We start from the raw sequence: 22,739 nt of genomic DNA, 5'->3' as shown, positions 1-22,739 counted from the left end.
CAGTGTAAGGTTTAACCTCTTTACTCCATCTTTAATACAGCTCGATTGTGAAATAATTTTTTTCCCTGCCTGCTCTTAGAAGAGATTGCTGTTAAACTATCTACAAACGTGGCTATGGAATAAACAGGAGTTTGGTTTTTTGTGCTTATGTCTGTAATGGAATGGAACACATTTGTAGTGTTGCAAAAGCAGCACTCAGTTACAGTGCCTTTGCAGAAAGGATGTTTTAGTAATTTCCACAAGATAATAATATAACGACAATCACAAGCAAGATAAATCATCATTTCCTTGCATTTCAAAATCTGTCAAGGTAATACTGTCTCATGGACACAGAAATTTCTGTAGAAAATCTCAAAGAATTTACTAATCAGTTCAAATCATTTACCTGAAGTCTACAGAGATAGCTAGCTAAGAGCTGAAGTGCCTGCAGCGCCCTGTATTTCACCAGCAATAGAGCGAGTTGAACCAATTACCTGACTTCTCTAACCTGATTTGGAAGCTCCACACAGAGGGATAAATTTGCCTTGAAGGCTAATAAAGAGCAGAACTGAGGTCTTCACAGTCTCAATAAAAAATCAGGAGAAACTGAAATTGGCATATTGTGACATATCTTTTTACTCTACTAGAACAGTAATGTTTACCTTTCTTTTGATTATAATTTGAACAATAGTTAGATTAGGCTACAAATAAACTTGCAAGTTTAGAGAAAGGTGTTTGACTTGTGGCAACTACTAGACAAAGTAAATGTAATTGAAATGCAGCTGACCCAAAATTTATCTCTTTCACTCTGTTTATTACAAAAGCAAAATGCAGAAACTTGTCATTGTTTTTTGGCTGTATTACACCATGACTGTTTCACAGTTAATTTCAGGCTTCAGTCTAAATTCCTTAAAAAACTGGCTGAAAAAGAGAGAGTAAGCGGTGATTATAATTACATTATCACTGCATCCCCTGGCCTGTGCAATTCCCTGCTTCCAGATGGCCAATTTCTGTCTTTTCCCATATGCTGCCTACTGTAACTCTGCCCAATGCTGGCTGCCAGGAATGCTGTCAGACCTTCTGCTGCAGAGGTTCTTCTGAACCTTCTGGAACGGCACGTTCAGTTCTCTCCCGCGCTATGCCTACGATTGTGTCTGCATGAGAGCGGGATTCCTCTGGTTATCAGTTACTGCACACTGTGCTCTAATAATTTTATTTCCCACACATAAGAGACTGGCATGGCATAAAGATTCTGTTGGCTTGAATTTATGCATTATTCATCAGTGATTTCCCTGGCGTTTTGTTAAAAGGGAGGTGGTCTTCAATGTTACGATTCACCCACATAAAAAGATAAAAAGTGAAATCGTATCTCTCAAAGTTAACAGCTATTTAAAATCGGCTGAAATTGTCACAATACTTATTAAAAAACACAGTGTTATAGGTTCTTAGTCCTCATATAAGATTTCTTTTCATGACGAGATGTGTTTTCTTCTTTTCTGGAAGGTAAGGAGAGGAGCATTACAAAGCTTTAACGCTTTTAGTTTTAGATCTGCAGGTCTATGTAATAGCTTCAACCTGAATCTTTCTGAAGATTTAATAAAAGCTGGGGGAAAGGAGCCTTGTGAGAAATATCCACATAAGGTAGCAAAGAAAGAAAAATGCATGCAATTTCATTTAGATTAGCAAAAAGATGACACTTTTCAGTGGTATAGCTATTCAGGAACTCAGAATGGTGGAAGTGATCTAATGCATAAATTGAAAGTGCACTGAGGTTAAGGGGACATGGTAAATCTGATTTATGAGATGCTGTTATGGTGGTAAGGTTATCATGAACAACGGCTCTTTGTCAGAGGTTGCACACTTAAGGTTGTGTCCAAATTTAAAGGGCTGTAATCCTTACAACATCACACTTCTGTTATCGACCAGATTCCAAAGTTGGCAGAGTGATCTCAGTGGGAGGATTCAGCTTTTTATAAAACTTTATGAAAAAGTGAACTCCTCAAAGTTTTACTCAAGTGGAATTATTTTACAGACAGTCTGAACTGAACACTGTATTCCCTCACCTTGTCAGTTAGGTTTATAGACAATACAATTTCAAAATACAATAACCTTCTATTAAAACCACCCCTATTTAAGGAACAGAGTGCCTTCCCTTAGCCATGCAAAGTAGGCAGAACAGGCACAGAAGTCAAGGGATGACACAATAACCACCAAGCACAGCACCCTTAACCATTCATTGGTGCACAGTTTGAAAGCATCTTTTCAGGTCAGGAGACAAACATGAACTGAACTGAAGATGGTACATTCCCAAGGAAGCAGAGAGAACGGCAGTGTGTATAGTAAAAAAAATACCAGTGTACTTGACAACTGTTAGAGGAAAACTTGCCAAAGAATTTCCTCGTATTTTTATCACTGTGCTGGAATTGCAGGCTATGAACCTTAAACATTTCTCAGGAAGCTTTCTTTCTGCCTTGGAGAGGAAGGCATATACAAAGGAACACATATTGATCTGTAATTAATCTGTATACAGAGGCATGTGCGACACTCTGCAAACAGTACAGTTTCAATATTAAAAGTACTGAAGTAGTTAAATGCATTTTTGTACATTTTTGTTTTGCGTATTAAAAATGTAAAAGTTAAAACAATTGGTTAGTTCTTACTAGTGCCAAAATCTAGACCCATCAAATATATTCTATAGAGTATTCTGTAAAATGAATTCAGAGAACTGTAGTGTAGAAATCTGCTGGGGAGTGTCATCCCCCTCAATTACAGGCACAGTACAGCATCCTTTCTAAAAAGTAACAAAATAACTTCTAGTTTCTGAGGGATGCTGTACTGACTCCATGCCCCAGAATGGAGCTGGGAACAACTTACTTGGAGCTCGTTACTTGTAAAAAACATAGCAGAGGAATGTAGATTTGCTGGTATCTGTCAAGTGATAGCAAAGCTAAAGGCAAGACCAGGAGTTTGATCAACAGAGGAAGTTACTCCTGGCTTTAGGACAGTAAAGGAGAAGAGAGAGGGAACTCTACTGGGAATGGGAAAATCAAATGTGAACTATAATGCAACTGACTGTGCAGGAGGCATTTAATTTAAATAAAATGAAGAAAACTGCACTTGACCTTTTTTCTTCCCCTGCTGAAATATTTTAGCAAGGTATTTGACACAAGTGTTGCCAATCATTACCATGATCCACAGCCACACACATCTTGTGTTTCTGGAAAGACCCACAGGATCTGTGTGTACATGCAGAGGGTGCCAGTGCTGTGTCTAAACACTGCTTACTCATGACACCTGCCTTCCCCCAGCAGCCTTCCTGAAAGTAGGTGAGAATGAGGCTCCTTTTGCTTTGTATCATCCCACTCTGCGCTGCCATTTTCAAAACTGTTCATTTAAATTATATTAGTTTTCTGCATCAGTCAGGAGTAAAAAATGCCCTGACAAATCTGAGAGCCCTCCAGTCTCCATAGTCAATCCAGCCAGCCACCTCTTGGAAAAATGAGCACTAACTGGCTATATTTTTAGCAATTACCTGGTTTCCTTTGCTGCAGTTATCCAAATGCAGATGTGAGAAGGACCCAGTCATAGCATTTTCTCAGCCAGATGGGTATTAGGACAAAGCAACAGGAGATCCTGGCTGGCCCAGGAATCTTGATTTGAGGAGGTCTATTGCTACTGCTGAGTTACCCAGAAGGAGCTGAGGCCTTGCCCTGTCAGCAAACCCTACCTGTGAAGAGCTCTCCCATCTGTCCTACAGTGGCCAGCACCAGAACAAAGCCACTCAGTGGCCCAAGAGCTGACTTTCCCTCCCTTCACATCGTGTGTGAAGGCTGAGGTACACAGGTGAAGGAGCAGCCTTCCCAGTCCTGCACAACCCTTTCACATTTCTTATAACCTCCCCACAACCCTCATCCCATTTTCAAACTCTGTCCTTTTTTCTACCAGCACCAACACCTCTATTACCACAGTCTGTGAGGGCCCCAACTGTCTCTTTTAGCACAGAAGTATCACTTGCTGTTTCTTGCAATGACCAGAGCTGGCAGTCCCCCGAAGGCACAAAGGAGTGCATCAGCTGTGAGAAAGAACAGCAGTAGGAAAAGGCAAGTTTTAGAAACACAAATGAGGAAGGAGAGGAAATCACCAGCAGGACTTGTTCAGTATGTGTCAGCAGTCTCTTATTTGGAAGTTGCTTTCTTTGAGTTATTGAACCTGTAATCTCACAGCCCAGTTTCAACCATCAAGAAGTTATTCACATTAGTCTCCATTTTCTTCTGTTTATATTCCACCTCACGACTCCACTCCATGCCTGAACAATTCTGACCCTCTCCCTGGCCTCACCACCCACACATTTTGAGTAACTGTTGACTGCTAACTTCTGACTCACTGCCTGGTCAGCCTGTTCACTCTGTGTTCAGCTATTTCATCTCAAGGCACTATCCACAGATAAAAATATTTTACAGAACTCCACCAGGGCTAATTTAAAAATAGCAGATGTAACTGATACTTGTTTTAGTTTCCTCCAGCGAGATTAGAGACATGCCATGTTTACTCAATAAAAGTGTAAGGGTTGAAGGACCATATTCCAGTAGATGTCTGTCTCACGAAGGTTCACAGGCCTCTGTTTCTTCTCCAGCCTCAGCACCTTCCTCATCCTCCTTGCTATTTGTCTGAGCCTTCTGCAAAAGTCTGGGCCCTGCCAAGCCAATTACCAGGGCTCCAATTGGAGCAGTAATCAAGATAGCCAAGAAAGCTACTGTCAGTACATCCATTCCATACTTTTCCAGTTGCTCATCTTGATGTCTTCTTGCTGTATCCAGGGCAAGAGAACCTATTGCAGCCTGCAGGGAAGAAAACATTGCTGAGATGGAAAAAATAACCTTTAGCACTGAGAGAGGAAAAGAAGAGACCAATCATCAGTCAACATTTCATGTAACTTTGACATATTTAGTACATTCAATCCATTAGTTTCTAGGCAGTACATAGAAAAGTAAATATTATATTACACCTATGAATACAATTTCCACTTGGCTACATTTTGAATTCCCTAAGCTGATGAGTTTATCTGGATGGTTTACCCCAATGAAGAACATTGCTTAGCTGCTATCTCATCCACATCTGGAGAATGTGTGATTAATGAAATGGGTCAGTATATTGCATATTGCAGCTGTTGAAATGCCACCCTTTGAGAATGCATCCTGACAGTTGTCAACTAGTAGTGGCTTCTTAAAATTTGTTCACTAATCTTGCAATAATCCTTGCTTGTTTTGATTATTAACTTTTGTTTGCAAGTAATCATGCTATTGAGGCAAAGTCTAAATGACTTAATGATCACTGAAATAAAGGAGCAGGAATGCAGCCAGCCTGAGGCATCTCTAGTAATACGGCTCTCGCAGACTGCGCCTTACCAAAATGACCACAAACTGATGCCTGTTCTGAGTCTCTGATGCGACTGTCCCTGCAGACATTTCATGTGTGAGAGGGAAATGCTTCTGCCTATTTTTGAGAGTTCTCATAATCTTTATGTAGAGGCACAATAATCTGCAATGGCTGGGAAATAGTTTAACTTCCTATGACTTATCTACACTTCACTGTCATTATTAAGAGTACAGTCCAGGATGCAAGCAAAACACCATCACACAGAAGGTTCTCCATGTACTTTTCAAGCAGACTTAGGGTGGTTTAGAATATGAACTGTCAATATACTACACTCTGGTGTCACTGAGCCTGAACCTTTCCCTGTTTACTCCTGTGCTAGTTACGGGGAACTTTGCTAAGGACAATAGATTTAGGCTGGAATGAAAGTGATGTTGGACTGCTTACCTGGACAGTGGCTTTGGGCATCCATGCCAGTGAGACAAATACTTTCTCCTTGAAATTAAACCCAGCGAAAGACACCATGAGGAACGTTGTTATGATTCGCACAACTAGGGCAATGCCTAATATAGCAACACAGAGCCCTGCAACAAAGACAAACACTTCTGAGTACTTTTGTGCATAGGTGCCTGAGGGGAGTAAGGCTCCTAAAACTGTAGCTTTACAGTGGGGGTGGGTTTTGGGGTTTTTTTTGGGTCAGTCATAGTCTGCTTTGCTTTAGATTTCTGTATAGAGAATCTTTTGAAGGCAGTAATGAAAGCTGGATAATTTGTGAATGATCTTACCAACAGTTTCAGGCCTAAGAGATGTAACAGATACTTCTGCTCCAATTAAACCAAAAAGAAAAGGTTGGAAGATATTCCATGCAACTGCCACAATTTTTTCTACGTCCCTCTGCAATGAAAACAAAACCGATCTGTAAATTCAGAAAAAATAGCCAAGTAGACACAACATTTAATTAATCATAGAACAAAGTGAAAATGTATGTTAAGATGTCCAGAATTGCTCCTCCTTTTTTGAGATAATACTGAAAGATTCAAAATCAGTTGCACACCTTTCGAAGGTCAGACTGTGTCTAGCTCTGCTAGTAAATAAATGTTTGATATCTCAAGAAGAGAAATAATCACTGCTGTTTGAACAATAACAGAGCAGTTTTCAGAGAGGAGGAAAATAAAGCACTGTTGATTTTCAGTATTTAGGAAGATGTAATTTCAGCAGCTTTGGCATGAAGTTTCTGAGCCCTTGGAAACTGGCATGCTTAAACATGTTCTTCTGTTTGTATCTGAGTGCAGTCAGACTCTCAAAAGTTTCAGCCATGATCTAGCTCTGCTCGTGCTGCACTCAGTCAGAGGCCTCTCTCCATGTCAGCAGGGGCAAAGTTACAGAATCACAGAATATGCTGAGTTGGAAGGGACCCCCAGGGATCACTGAGTCCAACTCCTGGCCCTGCACAGGACCATCCCCAAGAGTCACACCATGTGCCTCAGAGTATTAGGCTGAGCAAGTCTGAAATCACATACCAATAACAAGTGCTGAACTTTCCAGTGCAATATACTGTATAAAGGCAAAACCATCTTTTCTCCTTGTGTTTGAACTTCACACCTAATAATTTTCCTAAAACAACTGCTGCCAGGATAAACAGAAATCTTCCACTTATGGGAAAAGGTACACATAGCATGTTGAATAGCACTCCTCTTTTAATTGTGTTCTACAATAGCAAATGAACCTTCAGGCTGGAGTGTGTGGAAAATATAAGTGCTGTTCTTTGTCACTTAATAATCAATCCAAGGCCTAGAGATGTCCCATCCTTGGTGTTCTCTCTGGGACTGATTCTGCAACACCTCTTGCTCTTCAGTCAATGGAATGGTAGGTTATTGTAATACAAAAACTTCTGTAACCTTAGAGAGATTCAGGTGGAAATATACAGACTTCTAAACGTTATTTGCCTCATTTCTCTCCTTGTTTTCTCACCCTTCTAATTTTTAGCAAAAAAAAAATAAATTCCTCTATAGATTTCAGCCTGTTTACTACCCATTTTACTGTTCCAGCAATAGGTACAATGTTCATTGTTCTCTGTGGACAGTGCCTGCCAAGTGACTTCCACTATGGACAGTGGGAGGCAGTGGCCTTTGAGAAGCTCAGCAGGGAGCTTCTGAGTATAAAGTATGCAGACATCTCTGGCTGTATCTGCTGAAAAAGACCTATGGCATTTGACATCAATATACTTAAGGTCAAGAAGCTTCATTCACAGACCAAAAGAACTAAACCTTTATAGATGGCATATACTCTTTTAAGGTCCTTCTTCTGAAATGAGCTTTTAAAATAGAGAACTTTATTAGTTGCAATGTCCTTAACTAGTTCAGTCCCAAGAAGAGTTTTTCATCCTTTAAAATTGGACAATCATAGCTTCTCTTTCACTGTTTTAACAAACCTTGAGATCTTAGTAAAGTCAGGGTCTAGATCAGGATAATAACATAGACTCTGCTCTATCTGACCCCCTTTCCTTTCTCTTTTCCTACTGCATGTTGCAAAGCTACAGCTGTGGAAAGATGCCCTCAAAACATTACATGTAGGATGGTATCAAGCAAAAGAGGCAGTGAGACATACCAAGGTACAGAAATGCAGTGGGGCAGCAACAGTAAGAGGAAGTAGGCTTAGCAGCTAAGAGAAGGTGACTAGAAAGCAGTCTTTTGTATGGTTTTTGTATGGCCTTATATCACCAGTTATTGTGTACACCCTGCTCTCTAAGTTATCCAAATTACACTGGCTGGGATTTGGCAAAGATGCGAGAGAATGGTTAATTACTGTTTTTCATTTCACCCCCCAAACCCACAGAGAACAAAACCTCAGGGTATTCAGGCCATATGCACAACTATATTTTGGACACCTGTTTGTAAATTTTACCATAAAGTGACTGTGTAAGGTTACAGACACTCACTCACAGCTTTTGATTCCTAGTCAAGTGCCTTCACTACTAGGTCTCCTTTACATAGCTTAAGATGTCTAAGAAAAGCTTGTGAGCATTCCTCTGTAAGTAGGCCAGGCTCTGTATCAATATCTACTCACATACCAGGTAACTCTCTGTCATGGTAAAGGCAGACAAAAACTTCCAAAATAAATGTAAAATGTGCTGGTTGTTTTTTTGTGGTTTTTTTTTTTTTTTTTTTTTTTTTTTTCAAATCTGTACACCCTCTAAAGCTTCACAAATACACCAGTACCAGTCCTGACAGAAATTCAAACTCTCGTCAGGCTGTATGTTCAAGAAAGTTTGGGTATGGTACACTTCTTATGTAAACATTCACCTTTTCATCAGACCATCCCACACCTGCAACAAAGGATAAGACTAATGTGCAGAGTCCTCCTGATCCAGGGAAGCCAAAGTAGATGCTGCCAAAAACAGCAAACATGGACAATCCAAGTGCAAAATATGATCTCTTCCATGCCAGAGATGCCTGCAGCCAAGGAAAGAGACAAACAAAAAAGCAACTTTCTTTAAGAAATGGAGGAAAAAAGGTACTTCTTCTAATTTTGAAAATAACAATTTGAAAAGAAAAATAAAAATTAACAATTTTGGAGGAATCAAAGCTTTCAAGTGAGACTTGAACTACTCATTTTGTTTGTGGGGTTTTTTTTGACATTAATTCCTAAGAAATATAAATTTTGAAAATTTAGTATTTTCTTTCCTCTGCCCATCCAAAATCTTACTGCCAATAGGCTTTTTGTATCACAAGAAATGCAATGCAGTGTTCTAACAGCCCTTCTATCAATTCTGTGATAACAGGGTTTTCTACCTGTGCAGTCCAGTACTAAAACAGTTTATCCAACAAGAGGTGAAATCCTTGCCACCGCGAGGTTTTAAGGACAAGTCAAACAAACATTTGCCAGGGACATTTTTATGTGATTCAGTCTCACAGCAGACAGTTATATCTCTACCATCGTTCCCCATTCCTATCTATCTGTTTAGCTCCTGTATCACACTTATGTTATTTAATAATAAGAAAATTTGGTCCCACTGAGGGCAGTGGATGCTTTGCAAAGTGATTTCAGTAGTCCAGAACATATGTACTTTCTTCCATAATTTTCTGTTCATTTAATTGCCCCTCAATAGTAAGTTCATTACCACTTTCTATAAATTAATTTTTACTGAAAGCAACACATTGTAATTAGCGCTAATGATATGCTCAATCACTTAAAGCCTCCAATATGTCTCCTTTATTAATTTTTAATCTTAGGCCTACTGGATACACCTTATAGGAATAAATACGTCACATTAATCTAATACATTATTATTTTACTGTCTGAAATGGGTATCAGACCCTTCCTCCTTTACATGTGGACATTTCCACTACCTTTAATGAGAGCAGGATGGTGAGCTGGGTTCCAAACTCTGCATCAGGAAGGACTATGAGATCACATATCACTATTGGTGCAGTGAACAAGTAATCACCTATAAAACACATTGTCACTTGATAGGCTTTGCAACCTGGAAGCTGTTAGCACTGTACACAGCTTTCCCAAAACCAGCTTCATGTGAAGCTTGGAAATGAATAACTGAAGCAAATCATCCCATCGTAAAGAACCTCTACCTTATAAAAAGTTTTTTTTACTGGGTTTTTACCTGATCATGGCTTGGGAAATATCGAATAAACATTCCCAGAATCCCCCCAGCTGCTATGCCAACAGCAACTTCCAGCACTCCACGGAGCACATTGTACAGAGTAGAACCTATTTGGCAAACAAAAAATGTGTTCAGTAAGCCATACACAGACCCTTCACACACAAACCACATTGTAGGCCTATGAGGGTGATTCCAGGACAGTGTCTGTTTTAAATTACTTGGGGCAAAGGAGTTGAGGAGGGAACCTATGAGCACGAAAGAACTGGATAGTGCAACTTTCTCTCTCTGAAAGCTCATGGCAAGAAAATGTGCAAGACAAGCCAGAGAAAGAGCCACTGCAAGAACACTGCCAAACCCAGGGAAATTTGAAAGTGTTATGTTGGGCATGCAGGGACCAGACTTGGCAGCCGAGAGAGCAGACAGGGAGAAATGTTCTCTGAAAGTTATTGTGACCCACAGCTCAGCAGACAATGTTACACCAAGACTTTTGAACAGGAGCAATTTCCATCTCAGTATTCAAGTCCATACATGAACTTTATAAGGAGATGTCATTAAGTTACAAACCAGTTGGTCATAACAGAGCACATGTTCTTCAAAATATCACTGTTTGTTCTGGATTTCGCCACGTACAGATTAACCAGCATACCAGAGGAGAAAGCCATTCCAAGGCAAGTGTTGAAGCCTGTGATAGCCAGAATGTCATCAATGCTGCCAGCTGCCATTAGTAAAGTTGGGACACCTTTCTCCACTCCATATCCCCCAGCTTGTAAAATCAGCATTGAGGGAACCACCACAGCAGGGGAGACTGCACCTACAACAAAACTGAAAACACATAGGTTCAGGCTCTGTTAAAAAGAAAGCACTGAAACAAAAAACTTCAAAATGTTCTGACCCTATGGTCAAATTCTTTTGAAGTGTAAAAAACCAGACCTTTACATAAGGTATTTTCCTTACCTTTCCCTTCTAATTACAAGCAGGGATATTTCTATGCAGATTGCAATCAGCTCTTACTTTCTGCCCAACTCAGTAGTATTAAAAGGGCTCCAGACTGAAACTACACTGCAGGCCAGTTATGCTCCCCTGATAGATACTTTCATTGTTCCATTTAGGAACCTGGTCTAGACATGCTTATGAGTCAGTAGCCCAGTTCCTTCTCATAAAATTCAGTGTGTTGCACAGGAGGAGTTCACCCATCTTGCTCCAGTATATGGGTCTGGACTATGTCCACCAATTTAGATAGAACTAGATGGAAAATATTTTCTCTTCAAGGATATTACTCCAGAATATACCACGCCATATCCTTATCCTGTGACTTGTGATAGGAAGACTGTCCTATGTGCATCTCTCTTGGGGGAAATACTGAATTCCAGTATGACGATTCTCTAAGTTGTGGTATAATTTTCTGTCCCTAAAAGCCCCCTGTGTTGTGGTTAAAGACTCGGATTGCACCATCCTTCTTCAAGTGCTCAGATCACAAACAAAGAAGAGTAATGATGCAAACACTCCTCCACAGCCTGGAAATACGACCTTTAAATCAGCCACAGAGCCAGAGGTGAATGGAAGCGAACGACCACAGGGGCTAAGCACAGCTTCCTAACTGGCACTGAACTGAGGTCTCTGCTTGGCCTAGAGAACTAACCACACTTGGATCATTTAACTGCATCATGAAAACAGGCACCTCTGTCATACAGGAGAGGAGAAGATACATTACCCTAATATAAATCCCCACTGCCATGGCAAATGCAGGAGAAAGTAGGCAAGAACAGCAGCTGTGCATGTTTCTGAGAGGCACGGTCCAAAAGCAAGCCGTAAACAGACAGCTTTGAGCTTCTTAAGAGCCTGCAACAATACAAGCACATCACTGTCTGTACTCTTGGCTTTACAAAGAGGAAATACAGTTACAATCTGATCTGGTTTATTAAAAGAGTCCTGTCTGAGTTGCACTATAGGATGTCACATGGCCTAAGCTGGAGATAGACTCAAGCACAACGGGATTTGGGTGTAAAATTTCACGTGTGGCAGTGAATCTAGGTTTGACAAGGTTCCTGCATGTCACAGGAAGGAGTAGCAAAAAATTCTCTTTGGCTTCTTGTGCAACGCAAACTAAATGTGAGAGGCTGGACTAGCTGGGAACCATTTGAAAAGTGTACCCTGCTGACTTACCCACACTGACTTGAGGTCATTTGCTCCACCCACAAAAGATTTTGCTACAATCCCAGAAGTTGCATAAGCACCCACAAAAATCTAAGAAAAAAAATCATAACTTTGGCACAAGGAGCCATGCATCTCTTTCAGCTGTATCTCACTGGATATCCTGAGCAGATTAAGTTCCTTTTGTCGCAGTTACTTTTTTAAAAAAATTTTCTCACAGCTGTCTTTAATAGTCAGTCACAAACATTACTCTGCTAGGACAAGTTCCTAATTTTGACATGGAATAAAAAACAATAAATTAATGAGTTCCCCTTTTTACCAGTCCAGTTTATCCCAGCATTATCAGGGCTGATCAGATCTACTGACATCTTTGTCTTTACAGCTTCAATTACATGAGGAACAATTGTAACTGCATCAAAGCACTGCCACATACAGAGTCAAAATGACAGTTTTGATTGCCACATGGAAAAAAATGAGTCAAAGATGAAGTTTCCTCAGTACAAAAAGTTGACATGAAGTAGAAAGAAGTGCACTCTCACAGAAGTGGGCATCCAAGCTGTGTCTAACAACACACAGTTCACGCTCATACGAGCTTCAATGTCTTGGAAAAAATAAAATGACGATCTAGGAAACCAACCAGACAGTTTTCAATATTGAAAAAAACCTTATTTTCCTAAATATCTGAAGCATTGGCAACTCTCTAGATTTTCCTGGTTAAGAAAAATCAGTTTAGATGTTCTTAATTACCTATATTTTACCTTAGATTTTATATAAACTCTTAAGTGGTTCCTTAAATAGGCAGGGACTAATATGCTACAGCTTTACTTCAGCCAGCTGGTTTTGAATGAGCAAAACCTTGCCTTCATTATTTATGGACCATCACACTTCAGAGTGTGCAGAGGAAGACTATTTTTTGTTCACCAGATTGTTATGGGCTTCACAGTGATGTGAGTCATTGTTTCTGTAGTGCAGTAGGACTCATCTTTGCAATTAATTAAAATGGCAGTCATTAAAAAAAAAGCCAGAAAAGTCATACAGGTTTACATTTTTTTTGGTTGTGTGAGTTTTTTGGGTTTCTGTCCATACAGGAACATTCTCTTTCAAGGACTGGGGATCCCTTCCATTCCTTGCTTTAGTTTGTCAGTGTAAACTAACAGGGAGTTTGTCTGGGAGTGTAAACTCTTCCTGACAGACCACGACGGAGCACACATCCTCAAGATGTTTACAAAATTTAGGAAATTTCTTTAGGGCAAGGGGGAAAATAGTTATAAAATCAGTTTTCTTCAGGTATTGTTTGGACTGCTTGCCTACTCTACAAATTCAACAGTCAATATTAACATACATATAAGCTACGCTTATATATATATACACAATATAAGCTACGCTTTCTGTAACGATCAAATTTGCAGATTCTCCGAGACTGAACAGTTCAATATTTTTAACAGAGCCAGTTATTCAATTTTTTTGAGAGCTGCTGTATACTTTCCCCCACACAAGTGGTTGGTGCCATACCTTTGGATCCAGGCCGAGTCCTGCTCGGGTCAAGATAACTGAAAGAGCAATATTCCTGAGTGCTGCAGACCAGCGTAGGTTTATCTGGACAAAGTCACTAATGAACGGAGTGTTTCGGATTAGGAAACCAGCAAGTAGCATCCCTTAAATGAAAGCAAATGAAAGCTCCTATAAATGATTTGGTTTTAATGCACGAGAAAAGCCTGCGTAGCATTCTTAAAAATAGACACCATATTATTTATTTATGAGAGGAAAAAGTAACAATTCATGTTCTGAATTATTAGACATGTTTTAACAATGGGACTGAGGCACGAAAAGAGAGAAACATATTTAAAGCAGTGAAAGTGGCCTAAGAAAATACAGGTCACCAATAAGTCTGCAGGATGGTGACACAGTTTTAGTCTGAGTCAAGAGAATTTGGCTTTGTTCACCAGGTGCAGGTTCATTACTTACCATAAGCAAAGACACTCTTGCATCCTTAAAGATTTTTTTTCTTGTTAGCTTGTTTTAACATGAAAAGAGGAAGATCTTCTAATATTGTGTATTTATCTCAGAACTTGAAAATCGTTAAAAATCCTCTTAGGTGTAAGAAATGCAGGTCACAAGAACCATAATGCTGAGGTTGGGGAAATATAATCTAAAACAGCTAATCGTGGACTAATGTAGACATTTTAAAGTGCTCTGGCAATATGACTCTTACACAAAGGAGGAAAAAGGGGGCAGGAAAATCAGAAACTTGGTGTTATCCTCTATTTGAGCTACTTGCAAGATTCAACTTTTGCAAATATTAGTGAAACTATCCAATCAGAGAATTCTTGCAACTGTAGCTCTGGAAGGATATGGAAAAGTACAGGAGAAGTTGACTATAGATATAGATCTGCAGAGATTCATTGTAAATCTTGATGATTCATTTTTGTGGCATAATGTTGTATTAGTCAAGTTTAGAAACAGGAAACCAAAAAAAGACAAAAAGTAAATAATCATTGTGCTCAGGTTGCTCCCTGCTTGGTGTGAGCCTCAACTGTGGACTTGATTTGTCCTGCAACTCTCTGAACACTGCTTTTCCTAACACCTCCTGGAAAAAAAGCATGGCATAATTAATTTGCAGTACCTCATGAGAATTATATAAGGGTAGTATAATGATCATATGCTCTTTGCAATGTTTGCCTGAGGTCCGAGTCACCAGAACTACCCTGATCTAGAAAGCTACTTAACAAAGCAAAAGTCCCCACCTCAAAGGGTATCTTCACTGTTCTGCTCCATGTTGCCTGCTGCAGAAACCTCTCTGCAATGTCTACCTAAAATATACTATGTGGTTGTTTCAGTACCAATTTTACTCCTTTCTTCCTGAAACAGAGGCTCAGTATAAGGTGCTTAAGTGCTTAGCCAGCTACATTACACTCTATTGCATCTAGCACAAGTGGGTTAAACATATGTAAGAGTACCGGATTTGCATTTTTAATATAAAAACAATATTCAAAGACATTGTCTATCTCTTCTTCTGACTCATAGATTTCTCCAATTTTTCTCAAGACTGGGGATCAGAACAATGAACTCGGTGCTAAACAATTCAACAAACATGTGCAGTCACGCTTAAGTTTCTGTTGTCCAGTATTACCTGTCTGACAAGCACTTTCATGCTCAACTCATAACTTTTAGATACAGACGTAATTAAAACAACCCCAAACAAACAGAATCCGAATGGTCAGAAACATTTTTATTTGTTTAAGGGGGGTGTTTACTTTAGAAAGGGGGTCACCCTGCGTGTGACATTCCGTGTTCATATTATTGCAGGCACGCATGTTCTATGCAAAACTTCCCTCCCTCTCATTTGAATTTTTTCTTGCTGGTGAAACTAAGCAGTGCAAGAACGTGCACACTGCCTGACGGAGATGTGTACGGAACAACTGTCTGAGGCACGCCACCAGCTGTGCAGGTTACAAAGTCACACCTGTGCACTACAGGCAGGTATCTGTAAGCCCACTCTGCCATGAAGTATTACTGTCTGTCAACAGCTTTACTCATTTATGCAGTAAGCATAGCAAGGAGACAGCATACAGCTGGTGAGGAGAACCTGGAGCTTCATTTTCCAGCTTCACTGACATCACAGCACTTCACAATATTGTACTGATATAAGCAAAACTGAAACATCCTCTAGGAAAGAAGTCTGAAAACATTAACATTCTGAAGATGTTATTTTCATCTCCCATTTCTATTTTGCCTTTCTATGTAAAATAAAACAGAATGTTGATGTGAAAAACAATCTTATGACTGATTCAGAATCTCTTCAGAAGAACTATTCTTTGTGGTGAATTTATTTCCTCATGTTTCAGTTATCTTGAAATAAAGGAAGAGGGAAAAAAGAAATTTTTCGGACTACTAGTAGCGGTGGATTCCTATAACGATTTCTTTGGAAAACATTTTCATTGTGGAAGAAACTAATGAAACAGCTCAGCAATAGTTTTGCTATGAATTTATTATTCTACTATAACAGGAGGTCTGGATTAAGATTCCTGTTTGGTGTTATTAACCCCAAATTTTAAGTAACTGTGACAGAGGGGACTGGAGGACAATAAACTCTGAATTTGTAGGTATACAGTTCTCTGACCCCCAAAGAATTACGAGGAGAACCTCAGTAACAATTTCACCTGAGCCAGTTTGGGGAATTTTGCACCCTCTTGAAGAGGACAAAAACGTCACTTGGAAAAGGAAGAGATTTGGAGTGTGACACAGTTTGCTTGTTCCCAATTCAAACACACCTAGCCTGCAGATACTGCTTGGTGGTTTAAACAACACAAAATATGCAGGAAGAAAAGAAGGAAGGATATCTTACCCAGAAGAGCAGGGAGAGGGGGTAGGGTTCGTATTTTGATGAATCCAAAAATTTTACCTCCAGTGACAGAAAAAAAATAAAGAAATAGAATTCCAAACAGATTTCCACCTGGGAGACACTCAGCCCCAGTTATGGACCAAACCACAGCCCAAACCAGGACCACGACTGCAACTGGAACGAAACAAAAAATATTCATATTTAATAATCTCTCAGGAACAACTTTGCTGTTGGATCACATTTGTTTTTCTCCTGAAGAAAAATGTTACCGTGACTTTCAGAAATAAAATTACTTACCTTAAAAATTAGTTTAATCATAACAATGCATTTAATCTTTGATGGTCTCTAAACTGATGTTCTGATTTTATAGATGCTAAGATATTTTAAGAAATGGTAACAGGAAGATCATTAGAGATCAAAATGTTCTGAGTGAGCCTTTGGCCACCGTGGAAGACATTTCACAGTTTCCAAATTTAAAGCAAAGACTTTCACTAACTTATTTTGCATTTGCTTATCTTCCTTCAGCTACTTCAGAACCACAGTAAAATCTGCCACTGAACAGCCTGGCATATCTTCAAGCTCATGACTGCAGTTCCAGCCTAATTTTTAAAAGAATTGAAGTATAATTTTTAGGCTGGATCTGCTTGTACAATACATTGTTATCCTTGGGAAAAACATTCTGAAGAAGATCATATCTCTGGACAGCCTGAAGGAGTACAGTACTTCCCTTGATACAACAATCAAAGGGGAATAATATACAAGGAAAAAGGAATCCTGAAAAATATTATGAGAACAGTAAGTGAAAATATGCTCTTTGCCGGTTCACAAATCTGTTCCTACAGTTGTCCAACAAGAACAGCTATGCATAGATATAAAAGCAGAAGACTGAAGGAGAGGAAAAACTGTGTTGAATAAATCCCTCTTCTCATGATCATAGGAAAGTATGTTGCATTTTCAGATTGGATTTTTCTTAATCTTATTTGAGGGTGACAGGTGTCAAAAGGGAAAATTAGTAGATTTCCAAACATAAAAGCCGAAGAATCCCAAGTGAGGGTGAAAGGAGGCTGTGGAAACAGTCAAAGCCACAGGATGTGTCTTTTGTCAGGAAAAAGTTTAAATAACTTATTAGCTAGGCATCTCTTCTGTGAACTTTCAGTTTAGGACAAATCTTAAACAAAATGGGTCAGTTTGCCTTGTAGTTAGGATTCTTGGCTTTGCAAGCCTGGGGTATTAAGGAACAAAAGAAGGTATCACTGCCAAGTCTTATATTTATTGCCTTAATTAAAAAGAAAGCCATCCAGTATGCCAAATATACCATTGTGTTCAGAATCACCTTAATGCTCTCAATACCAAAACAAAATATCAAGACAAAACCTAGGAGGTCTTTCTTCTGATGAAAACAGTTTGCAGTGCAAAAACATATCTACCATGATAAACAGGTAAGAGAGAGTGGAGAAACAAAATCTGTACATTCAAATCTTTGTTCTACTTCTTTTTTTCTGCTAAAACATTAACACAAAAGCGTGATAAGTAAAACACAGCTGTTTCCCTTCACGGATAAAGGGACAGATATCATCCCATTCAGGGAAACAAATACTTCATTTGCCATTTCTCATTTTAACTGAACTCTGTCTTTCTTACATACCATTTGTCACTGTTTGGGCCAGTAAACCCTGAGGAGGACAAGCAAATATTTGCCTCCATGTTCTTGAAGACCCTGCTATTGGTTCTGGAGGTTGCTGAGCACAGTGGTTCAAGAGAGCAGTTTCTTCTGTTTGTGTATTCCCATCAGTACCTTTGGCATCTGCTGTTGGTCCCTGCTGAATGAAAACAAGGAGACTCTCTCAGAGGTGGCACTGCATATATTTGAAGTAGTGTACAATACCTGAAGTCAGGTGGGATGCACTAGAGCCACACTGGCTACAAATGACTATATTAACTAAACAACCACATCCAGCTTTGTAGTTTGGCGTTTTTGGTTATGTGTTTGTTTTTTTCCATGGCACAAAGAACTGCATGGGAGAGACTGCAGGCCATTTGCCTTTTTATCTGCAACTGAGAGGACTCCTGTCCCAATACAAATAGCACCTGTGCAGCAATAGTATCTGCATATTTGATGAAGAAACAATAATAACAGGCCAGGCTCAACTTGTCTTGTATACAAACTAAATATTTATTAATATTTTCTACAATTTGATAGGGTTCTGCTTCCAGACTGGATTTCACAATAAAGTTAACAATTAGCATAATTCCAGTGAGACAGTGTCTTTAATATAACTGCTAAATAACTCCTGTTGCAAAGCCCTGAACAAAAATAACAGAACAAATATGAAAGAAACAGAACAGCTGGCCAGTGCAAGCATTACTCACATGATCCATTGCTGGAAGGCTCAAGCTGCTAAGTCAAAGTAGAGATGGAGAAATACTACCCTGGGATTCCTTGAAACTGTTCTTTTATACTGATACATCTACTTATCCATATTCATAGCCAAAGCACTTTTTGACCATTTTTGGATATGTGTATCACTTCATTTTAGCATCTTTATTTTTGACAAGTTAATCATCTACCTTCCCTTATGATTATTCACCTTCATGTCAGCTCATTGTCATAGTGTAGACATGGAATTCTGCCTCTCATGTAGCCCTCCCCCACTAATACTTCCACATTCCTGATTATTTATGTCTCATCCCTCTCTCTCTCTCTCTATATATATATATAAATTCCTTACTCAGAGTCACAACTGGAACACAAATCTTGTGAGCTTTCAGCATGGAATAACTTGTTTATCTACCCTGTGATTCCGTGATCGCCATATGCATATAATCGCTGTGTGCATAAAGATACAGCAGTTACCTTTATACTCAGTTGTATATGCTTACTTTTAAGTGCCTTTTATGTTAAGAATTTTATTTGTACTTGCATTTACTTCCAAGTCTTTTTTAAAGCCACAGACATTTCCAATAATACTGGAAACAGGCAGAGAAGCTTAAAAGCGTGGGATTTTTAATTTTTATTAGATAAGAAAAGGAAGATAGATACGCATTAACAACTTTCAGCAAATGGACTGATAAGTGCAATTTGAAAGCAACAAAGTAATTGTAAGGTCACATAACTTTCTTCCAAAAAATGTATGCTGATGCATTTTCCACCTCAAAATGAAACTGCAACCACTGATTTCCAGCAATCCAACATATTGCAGACTGTAAAAACTAAACACGCGTTAATTATAAAAAATTCCCACCGAGGAGATTTCTATGTGTATTCTCTTCAGATTCAGGGATTTTAACAGTATGGGAAGAAAAAGGAAAGGAAAAGGAGGGTTCCTTCTGACTAGAATTGCAGTTAGAGATCTTAGTTAATTACCTCACTTTGCTCATGCATAAGAATCATGCCATTTCGCTCACATACTGATGGTTCAGAATCTTCACTGTTATTTACATCTTCCTTTACCATTGTTGCAAACCTAAGGAAAGCAACAAAGATGGAAAAGTTAGAGAGACATAAATAACGCTGTTTTCCAAATGGAACACTTCTCAGTGTTGTCTTTTTCCCATAGCTCAGGTGAAAAAACCCTCACAGCCCAATTCCAGATTTAATGGTTTTTGCATGCGCCTGTATGCTGTATGTAAGAACAAGAGACAGAAACTAATGGAAGAACAGCATTAAGCTTACAAAGACAAGCAATAAAAAAAATAAAATAAAAAAACCTGAGTTTTAGGATCACAATGATCTGTGCTAACCTGCTCATTCCTCTTTAAATGTATGGCTGTAATATATGTATAAAATCTATCTATCTATCTATCTATTTATCTATCTATATCTATTTGTGCCTCTTACCAGCACAAAGATAAAGGTTATTTGCTGTCAACACCCCTTAGGAGGACCGCTAGTTCTGAAAGTGTCACAGGCCCTGTGTGCATGGCAGTGCAAGTACCCATTAAATAAAGTTAGAACAACAACTATAGTTTCTAAAGCTCCAGGGGATTTCTAAAGTTTCATGAGGGGACACTTTTCTTCTAACTTAAGCCTGACCAGATCCAGATTGATTTTCAGGGGAATTTTCAAGAGCATAGCTCTGTTAGATGCCACAGGTTAGTCACAATATATTGACTGAATATATATGAGAAGATGCCTTTGAGTCTATGAGTAAAGATCAAGACTATTCACAGCTTGCAGTCTGTATTCAGGTTAGGCTGATAAAACACGTCTCTTTTTAACTGCTTATATTCCATGGATATACATCTTAGAGTGGGAAATAAGGTCCAAGCTGATTGTGGGTTGCCACTGTATTTGCAAAGTCTAACTGGTCCACTTCTTGTCCCATAGATTCTAACAGGACATATGGCAGCACACTGTTTTGCATGTCAGATTTTTTTTTGTGCAAACATTTACTGTAGTTTCACAAGTCTGAGCCAGCAAGAGTTGCATGAGCCTGAAGACAAGGCTTGCTAGTGTTCTTCGTTACAGCAAAGCTGTACATATATTCTCCATCAGCTAAATTTCTTGAAATCTTTTACATTGCTCTGACCATTTAAAACACCAGTGAAGCCAGAACTTTTGACCCAAGAAATTCCTTCCTTGCTAAATTGTTCGAAGTAAGTCAGAGCTGATTCTCACAATTATCAAGCCTTCAGTTTATAATGAAATATCTGATATTTTGGAATGATAGATGCCATAAATAAAGACAGGGGCCATTGTAACACCAGGGTAGTTTGAGCAGTTCTGATAAGAAACTGGCTTGAGGCTTGGCAAACACTTTCAGTGTGTTCTAAGGTAAGAGTTTTGCTTTCTTTCCTGTTTAAATGTAAACTGTTAAGTCTACTGAAATTCCAGTACTTTTCTATATTTTTAATTACTACTCATGGAACCAAATAGTTGTGTTCTTAGAGTTCTTTAATGACATCAGTGATATTTTTGGTTTGGGTTTTTTTTTCATCCCTTCACTGGGGCTGGGAATCCACAAATGCCAGTTGTACTAACTGGAATAGAAAGTTATCAGCAACTTACCAGTGTCTCCCTCCTTCCCTTCACTGACCTCTTTCCCAACATTTCTGTACTTAATTTTGTACTTCTGAAAGGGGCGTGTGTGGGTAAAAGACAGAAAGATATTGTTCTCCTTCCAGCTTTGCACGGGCAACATCCCAGTTCATGGGGTCATGTAGTTGTTAACACAAAATACATTAACACTTCTGAGAAAGGCAGGTCCACCTTGCCACAGCTTCAGCTCCTGGACGCGCGGTTCACAGCAGCATGTGAAAGAAAGGACTGGCTAAGCAGGGAGATGAATGTTCTGCTTAACAGGAATGGTTTCCAGGTGTGAACGAGAAATCTAATAGCGTATGTGCTGTCCTTATCTGTTTTGTGACAGGTCTTCACCCTGTTAGCAGGATCAAGAACCCACTTCTAAGCAATGTCCAGTTGGATCAATGGGACCACAGTGAGTGGTTAGTGTACTTACATCAGGGAGGGTCAGTCTTCTGGGGGTTCACTGTAATTTTTTTTCCCGGGGAGGAGTTGTTGTTTTGTTTTTTAAACTTCACCCCGTATTCAAACAAAATCAAGTGATTGAGAAATCAGAGTGGAATTCATACCACAGGGTTAAGGCCTGTCCCATGGAAATCAGCCAATAACAGATTTATTTTAGTACCTCCCTGGAAAACACACTTTCCTTATTTTGAAACCAGAGAGGTTTTCATTAGATCCTATCATTTTACTTGTTTTTAATGGGTAAGGAGGAGGAAAGAGAGGGACAGCTGACGGACAGGGACAGCACGTGCATGCCTATCGCATTAGCTGTGTTGGCTTGGTGACTCTCTACGTTCTGCTTTGCACACAGACGGTACAGAAAGGAATACAAATAAAATACCACAAGCATCGCTAGAGCAACTGGCATTCAGAATAAACTATTAAAAACCCAAACAACCTAAACCACGCATCACACCCACAAAAAGACGCTAAGGAAACCCCGGTGCAGCCTCCTGCCTGCCAAGCCAGCCAGCAGCGCCCGGCGGTCACCCCTCCTGCTGCCTCCAGCTGCAGGGAATGGGGTGCAAGGGTACAGAAGGCCAGAAAACTCACCCGGGGAACAGCAGGGACCAGAGCGAGGGAACCGCTCCCTGCGAGGACGGGGAGGCGACAACGTGGTCCCGGCTCGCTGCAGCAGCTCCTCTGTGACGGCTGCGGCTCCTCCTCCGCTGTTGCTGCTAGCGACATAGTCCCTCCTCCAAAACCACAGCTTCACTTGGCCAGCCCTGAAAGCCTCCTGCTGGACCCTG

General features: G+C 39.6%; 1 protein-coding gene and 1 long non-coding RNA gene across 3 annotated transcripts in view; one reads left to right on the top strand and one right to left on the bottom strand.

The window, feature by feature from the left end:
- Window positions 1-2,545: 2,545 nt before the first annotated feature.
- On the bottom strand, window positions 2,546-22,655 carry SLC9B2 (solute carrier family 9 member B2). 2 transcript variants are annotated; one of them, XM_051789668.1, is made up of 12 exons: window positions 22,543-22,655; window positions 19,828-19,927; window positions 18,109-18,280; window positions 16,467-16,637; window positions 13,634-13,776; window positions 11,682-11,809; window positions 10,617-10,792; window positions 9,971-10,077; window positions 8,655-8,804; window positions 6,138-6,246; window positions 5,800-5,936; window positions 2,546-4,817 (listed from the first exon to the last, which is right to left on the bottom strand). In XM_051789668.1, the coding sequence occupies exons 2-12, from the start codon at window positions 19,915-19,917 to the stop codon at window positions 4,578-4,580; spliced, it is 1,623 nt and encodes a 540-aa protein (XP_051645628.1). In that variant the 5' UTR covers window positions 19,918-19,927; window positions 22,543-22,655; the 3' UTR covers window positions 2,546-4,577. The 2 variants fall into 2 exon arrangements, with proteins under 2 accessions (XP_051645628.1, XP_051645627.1); XM_051789667.1 differs by having other exon boundaries at window positions 2,547-4,817; window positions 18,109-18,283; window positions 22,543-22,654.
- Window positions 2,555-22,739, top strand: part of LOC127472070 (uncharacterized) — an 84,797-nt gene continuing 64,612 nt past the window's right edge. The window contains exon 1 of the long non-coding RNA XR_007904849.1: window positions 2,555-2,565. This is a non-coding gene — a long non-coding RNA (uncharacterized LOC127472070). The remainder of the gene's footprint in view (window positions 2,566-22,739) is intronic.

The sequence above is a fragment of the Manacus candei genome, unplaced genomic scaffold (assembly GCF_025592945.1).
Source record: "Manacus candei isolate 608988 ecotype Guabito, Panama unplaced genomic scaffold, ASM2559294v1 h1tg000028l, whole genome shotgun sequence".
Classification (NCBI taxonomy): domain Eukaryota; kingdom Metazoa; phylum Chordata; class Aves; order Passeriformes; family Pipridae; genus Manacus; species Manacus candei.
This window is presented reverse-complemented; position numbering and strand designations above follow the sequence as displayed.

What these genes read in the sequence shown, in the direction of transcription:
- SLC9B2 (XM_051789667.1), bottom strand. Translation starts at nt 19,917, where the DNA reads ATGGTAAAGGAAGATGTAAATAACAGTGAAGATTCTGAACCATCAGTA. An exon ending in TTATGCATGAGCAAAGTGAG is followed by an intron (nt 18,284 to 19,827) that starts GTAATTAACTAA and finishes GTTTTCATTCAG; the next exon opens with CAGGGACCAACAGCAGATGC. An exon ending in ATTTCCCAAGCCATGATCAG is followed by an intron (nt 8,805 to 9,970) that starts GTAAAAACCCAG and finishes CCTTGGCTGCAG; the next exon opens with GCATCTCTGGCATGGAAGAG.